The sequence below is a fragment of a genome, unplaced genomic scaffold, assembly GCF_019419815.1.
Source record: "Pyrus x bretschneideri cultivar Hongxiangsu unplaced genomic scaffold, Pyrus_bretschneideri_v1 Contig5, whole genome shotgun sequence".
NCBI classification, from domain to species: domain Eukaryota; kingdom Viridiplantae; phylum Streptophyta; class Magnoliopsida; order Rosales; family Rosaceae; genus Pyrus; species Pyrus x bretschneideri.
In genome coordinates, this window is record NW_025999787.1 from 5,205,211 (window position 1) to 5,212,884 (window position 7,674).

General features: G+C 35.4%; 1 protein-coding gene across 1 annotated transcript; it reads right to left on the reverse strand.

Annotated features, from left to right (window-relative positions):
• Positions 1-74: 74 nt before the first annotated feature.
• LOC103930657 (NAC domain-containing protein 2) lies at positions 75-1,706 on the reverse strand. The gene is made up of 3 exons (XM_009340021.3): positions 1,559-1,706; positions 1,151-1,437; positions 75-647 (listed from the first exon to the last, which is right to left on the reverse strand). Exons 1-3 carry the CDS (start codon positions 1,704-1,706, stop codon positions 75-77), a joined length of 1,008 nt encoding a protein of 335 aa, XP_009338296.2.
• Between the last annotated feature and the right edge of the window lie 5,968 nt (positions 1,707-7,674).

A 7,674-nucleotide genomic window follows, 5' to 3' on the forward strand; every position in this document is an offset into this window, starting at 1 on the left:
CTGTACAGCCAGAAACTATGGCCTCCTGAATGTGTTCATTCCTCAAGGGCACATAGCTTTCATCAAAGACTTTATTACGAGGAGTATGTATCTAGGAAGGCCATTTCATTAAACTCCTCAAAGTTGGCTGGAACAGTTGGATTTGCTTTGGGTATGTCATTTTGCAAGTGGTTTGGAATGTAGCAGTTGACAACATTGCCAGCTGCTAGTTTCTTGCTAGGCAGAACGTTCCCATCTTTGTTCTTGCTTTCTAGATTTATGAGTGGAAAGAGATTTTCTTTCGTATTTTCTTCTCTAATCTTCCTTTTTAGTGTGGAATTAATGCCCGAAGAAGAAATTGATACTGTGGATTTTACCTTGTTATTTGAGCCGACTGGATAGCTATCTTTGCTCCCTTGAAAGCTCGCACTTGAGGTCTCTATCGGTGATGGAGGTTGACCGGCGAGGATGGAAGCTAATACTCGACAGTCTTTGTATAGAAAATCTGTGATTATATCAGCACGATGGATTGGATTTGTAGGCCGTACTGTTAGCCCAGATTTTGGTAGGCACCTCCAAAATTCAGTGTTGTAGATGTCTTGAGCGTTGCATGTGTTCTTTGTTGTGTTTCCTCGCTGTTGAACTCGGCATAGTACCCAATCATCCAACTGTTACAAGACGAAGCATTTTTAAATGTATTTCCCTTGATCACATTGCTTTGATCAAAGAAGATGTATGAACTGCATAATTTACCGAGTCAAGTGAAAAAAAACATGAAGACGACGACTTAATTTAAATCAAAGCATGGTCTGAAGCAATGATTTTTAAGATTTAAAATGTTTAGTACCTCTACCATCTGTGTTTCACTTTTAAAAACACATTAGCTATAGTACAAGGCAAGATTGAGTATGTTGAATTCTGAGGGAACCTAGCTAGCTAGGCTAGCACGAGACTTTGATAGAGCATGAGCGACTCTAAACAGTTTATGGGTGTGGGGATCAACAGTTATCAGGAAGACACGTGGATGACTGAAGCTAGCATTTCTCAAATGTGAAACAAAGTACAGTACGTATTGGTTGATTAGTAAGCTTATGCCTTTAAGTGGTTTGTTCCATTTTTTGAGATACATATATTTAATATGCAAACTCAGTATCTCATTCTATCGACTTACTCTCATAGAACCTTTGCATCTCGAGGGGTTAACCGTACAGTGGAGCAGTCTATACTCGTTCATGATCCATTCAGTCTTAACTCCTTTAGGAGCTCGACCGGTGTAAAAGACCAAAGCCTTCTTCACTCCTATCCGCTTCGATCCACAAGAGGTGAGAATTGGCTTATCACTTCCAGCAGCCTTCCAATAACCCACTGCTGCTGTTCTATTAGGCCTCTCCCCATTCGGATACTTCCGGTGCCTCGGGCTGAAGAAGTACCACTCATCTTCTCCAAACAAAGCCTTGTCTGCAAAAATCAAGTAATAAAACAAACAATTCAAAAACATATACACTCGATTATTACTGTGTAATCCAAATCGAAGGATTAACCATGGAGGAATGAAATGAATGAATGCTTCAGTACTGACTGGGTAGCTCCCACGGATTATACTTATACAGATCGATCTCCGTGATCAACTGAGCTGGAAGCGGATGCGAAATCATTTTGTTTCGCAAGTAGTGAACGATGAGTTCTTCATCTGATGGATGGAATCTGAAACCCGGAGGCAAATGCATAGTTGAATAAGTCGTGAATGCGGGTTCTTTCTCCATGAAAGCGCAGTTTTTCCTGGACGACGAGGGAATACAATAAGAAGCAACGATAATATCAATCTAAAACAGTTGTAGATGGAAAATGAAATGGTATGAGAGGCAGTATATATGTGCATTTTTCATGCACATGCGGACATTACGTGAGATAGTTAAACAAAAAAAAGTCTCACGTAATTAAATGCATGTTTCAACTCCAAAGAAAGAGACTTCGTGACGGCTACCTGTTTGGATTATTATGTTGGAATTACATTCTTCGACCAACCTTCTTGGATAATATTGTACGGTCCTCAGGCCCTGGAGCTAATTAAAATTAATTTAAGGGAGCTTTAACGAAAAGCTCTCGGTATTATTCACTTTAACGAAAAATCACATTTTTACTCTAAAAAGTCAATCGTGGTACTATTCACTTACAACATCTTTTTGTCTTTTTCGTTAAAACTCAAAATTTTCAAACCATTTTCATTAGTTTTCTTCAATTTAACTCATCAAAATAAGTTTTGGTTGAGTAGGGGTTTCAGTAAAGTGTAGGCTTCCATGTAATTTACCCTAGTTAAAGACAAAGTTTTGACAGGTAATTTGCATGGAAAATATCTTTTGAATAACTCTTTAGATTAATCATAAGAAGGAGAGTTCTCCTGGATTTTACTGAGTTTTGATAATTATATGTCTCAAGTGTATAGGTGAATAATGTAGCATATTTTGATTCGCTTTTGGAACAAAATCTAATGGTTGGCTGAGGCTCACATTATAACAGCTTAAACTATTAGGATCAACGCGTTTGGTGTATAAGCTGTAAATGTAGTAAGCTGAATTTAACTTGTTAAACCCTAGTGGTCAAAATGCAATCACACTCCCATATTTAAAAGAGGTAAATAATGGTTGCCTTACGTCCAAACAACTAGTTTCTTATCTCTCACTCTGAGAGGGCGAGTCTTCAGTACGGCTGCAGCATATGACAACACACACTTACATCCAACTCATATTATGAATGTTGTCTTATGAGACAACCGTAATCAAACGAATATCACCATGTTAGTGGTTGTTTAATTACTCTCTTGGAATAACTTGTTGAGATTCTTTGTTTATTGCTTGGGGTTACGGCGGTGAAAACACTATTTCCCATAGTTTCAAACCCAATTGTGCTCCAAATTGGCTGGACTCTGGCTGGACTTGATCGGATTATGACAAAACATTATTAGATTGTCAATGCATGCAACATTGTGTGGTTCTAAATCTTTTGAATCGGATTATGAATAGATTCTCTTAACACTTCTATGCTTTTAACAACATAGTTTTCTCCGTATCAAGCTTTATGGAGACGTGTCCACTTTATGTCAAAGACATAGTAATGCCACCAGCATAAACACTAATCAGTATGTTTCTGCCAGTAAAATATTTCCTTGTTCGTGGATGTGATTTGAGCGTCTTACTCTCCAGCCTATATTCATAGAGTACGTGGTGATGTTGATCATGAGTGCGAGATAATGTAAATTATAATTCAGTATAAATATGTGTAGATAATAGATATATCCAACATATTTAGTGGGTGGAGCTGTAAAGCATGAAAACATTTTATAGTATATGAAGTTTATCCATAAGGTAGGGAATTGTCGTTTTATTCAAATTTTCTCTTGGTATTTATTTGATAAAGTATCGTTAGTACATACAGAGACAAGTTTTGGTTATGCATTATATGGATGGAAAGAATGTGACGAAACCTAGCTCACTTGCACAGAGGATCACACAAAAGTTGATATGTCGTTCGGCTTAATTGAAAATTTTGAAAATGAGAGTTTCCCACTTACAACATTTTTTTTTTTTTTTGGAAAAACCTTTCCGAAGAAAGGAGACAATTTTATTCCAAACTCTAGATTACAAACAGAAGGCCACATACAAACCAGATACATACACACAGATGGGCCTCCCAACAAACCCACCAAAGCTAAAAAAAGAGCCCAGCCCTACAAACAAAACAAAGGAAGCTTCAAGACCCCAGCATCCACCGCCTTCAAAGTTTTCCAGATTAACCCAGAAGAAATCCTTCAGCCAACGCCAAATCCAATCAAGCAACTCCGTAGAACCCAGCCACAGAGGTTGTACCGAGCGCCCCAATCTCAGCCAGAAAGTAGAAGAAGTCTGTGGGATCACCTTGAATGACACTGCCAACGAAGGCAGACAGAGAGAAGGAGAAGGAGGTCGTGTGTTAAACACCCAATTCGATGAGTCCACCGAAGTGCTACACACCCTCTCAAAATATCACAACCATGTGCTTTGAAGTCTGAATGCATATCGAGTTGAAAGTATGTGGGGAAGACAGGCATTGGGTAGAGACATTTTGGGTAAATCAGGAAGAACTGGGAGAAAAATTAACTAAAAAACTGAGAAACAGAAAGCAAAACAAAAACCTTTCCTCCGACTTGATGAGGGAATCACTCACACACAGAAGGTGGAAAAGACTCTCAAGAAGAGAGAAGGAACTCTCACATTATTTTCTCTCACATAAAACCCATTCTCTTTATTTTTTTTTTCATACTTAAACCCTATTTACTAGAGTCCAACTAAGCAAATTTCCTTAAAAAAGCTTGGTATGTTAGTTTTTATAATTCTCGTGTTCCTAAAATACCCTCATAGAGTGTAACATGGGTTAGGTTTGATTTATGATTAATAATAAATTTTTCATTTTATTGTTTTCAATGCAATTAAATGTCAATTAACCTATTATTTGATTAGGTTTTCTTTTCTCTATTTTTTTTTTTTTTTTTTTTTACCAAAAATTGTTTTATCGTGAAACTAACTTACCTTATTAGCATGCAATATATAACATAAATATAAATATAAATATTATGGTGTTTTACGTTGCAATATATAATATAAATATAAATATTATGCAAAATAATGGTTGTATTTTTTTTTTCTTTTCATAGGAAATAATTTACCTATCTCTATGTTAGTACCCACTTAGAATAGAAATACCATAAAAATAATTTACCTACGCCATAGGCGTGATATTGTAAAGAAAAAATGTATATGATTACTTTGGATATTATAAGTAGTAATATGATAGTATTATTTGTATAGGTAAATTAATAAGTAGTTTGGTGAATTAGTATGTACTACAAAAATGCAGATAAATTAGCTTGTAACAAAAGAATATAGGTAAATTAGTGATTTTTTTTATTATAAATATACGTAAATAGTTTGTATCAAAAGAATGTAGGTTAATTAGTTTCTTTGTACATTAGTGAATTTTTAAAATATATGTAAATAGTTTGTAATACGTGGTTTTAAAACAAGAGCTCATTGCTCATTGCTAGCATAATTGAAGGTGAGTATTAATAGTATATATTGACATATTTAGGTCATTGTGGCATAAGTTGTAAATATTTTATAAGGATAGGTTATTTATTTGCCAACATGTCAGGCCTATTTGAATTTTGGGTTTTATTTGGATGTTTAATATGAAGTGGGTTTTTGTCTATACAATAACAGTTACAAGGACCTATATCTAAACAATCCTTGAAAATTCGATAGTATCATGAATCACGATGACTATTAATAATATAGGTATCACATTTATCACAAAAGTTGATATGTCGATTGGCTTAATTTTTTTTTTTCTTTTATTTTTTTAAAGGAGGACAACTGATGGAAAACTACAATTATCCACCTTTTCTAGGCCCGGAAAGGCTATGAGAAATTTCACCCTGCCTGTGACCATAGTCAAGCAAACTCACAAGCTTGAAGCATCGAACCCGGGACCTCCCACATTTTTTTATTTATTGGGGAGCGCGTCCTTACCATTGGGCCATTGTTGTGGTTTTAAAATCCAAGTTGAGTTTTGATGTGGTTTTAAAATCCAAGTCGGGTTATGAAAATTCGATTGTATCATTAATCACGATGACAATTAATAATAAAGTTATCACAATCTATGATAAATGATCTTTTATCTTGTACAAGAATTTACACGTAAAAAAAAAAAAAACTAACTTTGAGAAGACAAATATTACTGGACTAAGAGTTAGTAAATAATGAAGGTTGTTATTAGAACATTTCTAAGAGTATCTCAACGGATGCAAAATGCCTTCAAATTGACATTTTATATATTTCTTATCTTGGCTAGAAAGCTCTCCAATGGTAGAATGTAAACTATTCATCTCGTCAGAAGATATAAACAAAAATATATATTTGCATTTGTTTTTAAATCTTTATGAGGTAGGCTTTGCTAGTCAAAGAGAGAAAAAAAGTAAACAAGATTCCATATTTACATCTCTCCCATGCATTGAATTAAAACTCATATTTACATTATGTAAAGTGAAATGGGGATTTACATCTCAAATTTGCATCTCTAAGGAAGATGCAAAGACGTTAATTATTTATATTTTCTAGTTAAGATGGATATTTTGAAGAAGATATGGGGGGAAGCTTGAAGAAGAAGATTCATGGGTAGAGTTTGCTAACCATCCTACATGGCCCACTAAAATTTTAACAAATGTCAAATAATTTTTTTTCCCAAACTCCTACTATCTTCATAACCAAACACCATCCATCTTCTTTCTCCCTTCTTGCCTATGTGCAAAAAAACCCTCAATCCCCTCTCGTCTATAGTGAGACCAACCCTCAATCCCTCACTTCTCCGACAAGCCTACCCCCAACCCCTCTCTTCTCAGGTGAGTCCAACCCAACCCCTCTCTTCTTAGGTAAGTCCAACCCAACCCCTTTTATTCAGTGAGACTGCCTCCAATCCCTTCTTTTCTCGGCAACCCTAAATTTGGGGGCCTAATCCCTCACCAAAGAGGGAGCCGGCCTTAAGGGAGTGCAAGTGGTGCCACCACACAGGGTTCTGATTTTTTATTTTTACATGCATATATGCTATATATATTTAAATGTGTAGGTAGTTGACAAACATGATTTGTTAGCGCTACTCTGTTTCAGCCTGGAGAGAGTTTGAATCTTGCCTTGGTTTATTTTCATTTTTTTTAATTCTTTACAAATTAAATGCATGAATTTTCACAAAAATGACACCAAGGTTCGAACCCTAGACCTCTTAAAATCAATGGGAAACACTAATACACAACACCACATGTTGTTTTTATAAAATTCTTTGTCCTATTATTATTTAAAGAATACAACTGAAAGCCAATTACGATTTTAGCATTATTCAGGTTTTCAACTTACTTTCGCACATGACCCCTAAAATCTCAGGGCCAACCCTGCCAGGGAGTACCCAATCCCCTCCGTTGTTTCCACCCCATATCCTTCGTTGACCCAACTTCGTCACCCTCCGTTGACCTAATCATGTCACACTTCGTTGTTCCCACCCCGTCTATGGTTCCATGAAAGGTTTTGTTTTAATTGACACGAAAGAAAATAAGGATGATCAAATTTTCAACCGCACGAGTAAGAGAAAACTGAAAAAGGGAATGTTTGGTTATGAGTATAAAGTGGGATTGGTGTTTGGTTACGAACTTATGAATATTAAATGGACAAGTGTTGAGATATTATTGGTTCATGTAAGGTCAGTATATTTTAGATTCTGAATGGTGTGTACCCAACAATCATACTCTTTGAAATTAAACACTGCACCTTTTCCTATTTGGCAAAAAGACATGATGCATTGTGAACAAATGTATTCTTTTTCTTAACAGATATCATCTTTGGGTATTTGGTTCTTTACATCATGTATACCCATTGAAATACCTTTTAGATAACGCATTGTATATGTTCGAACAGATGTGACCTCTTTGAACCAATATGACTTCAAAAGTTATGTACTTTCGATTAACTTAAACATGAGCAATTCTCTCTATATGTTGATAACATTGAAAGAAGAGAAGATTCATTCAAAAATTTATTATCTACACAATTTTCTTGCTCTCTCTTCTCTTTCTATCACATTCATACAATTCCTTTCTAGTTATTTCTAAAGGAATAT

Excerpts from the sequence above, each read along its gene's own strand:
- LOC103930657 (XM_009340021.3), bottom strand. The coding sequence starts at position 1,706 with ATGCATTTGCCTCCGGGTTTCAGATTCCATCCATCAGATGAAGAACTC. Across the intron at positions 1,438-1,558 it reads TAATCCGTGGGAGCTACCCA|ACAAGGCTTTGTTTGGAGAA; the intron begins GTCAGTACTGAA and ends TGATTTTTGCAG. Across the intron at positions 648-1,150 it reads GATGCAAAGGTTCTATGAGA|TTGGATGATTGGGTACTATG; the intron begins GTAAGTCGATAG and ends GTCTTGTAACAG.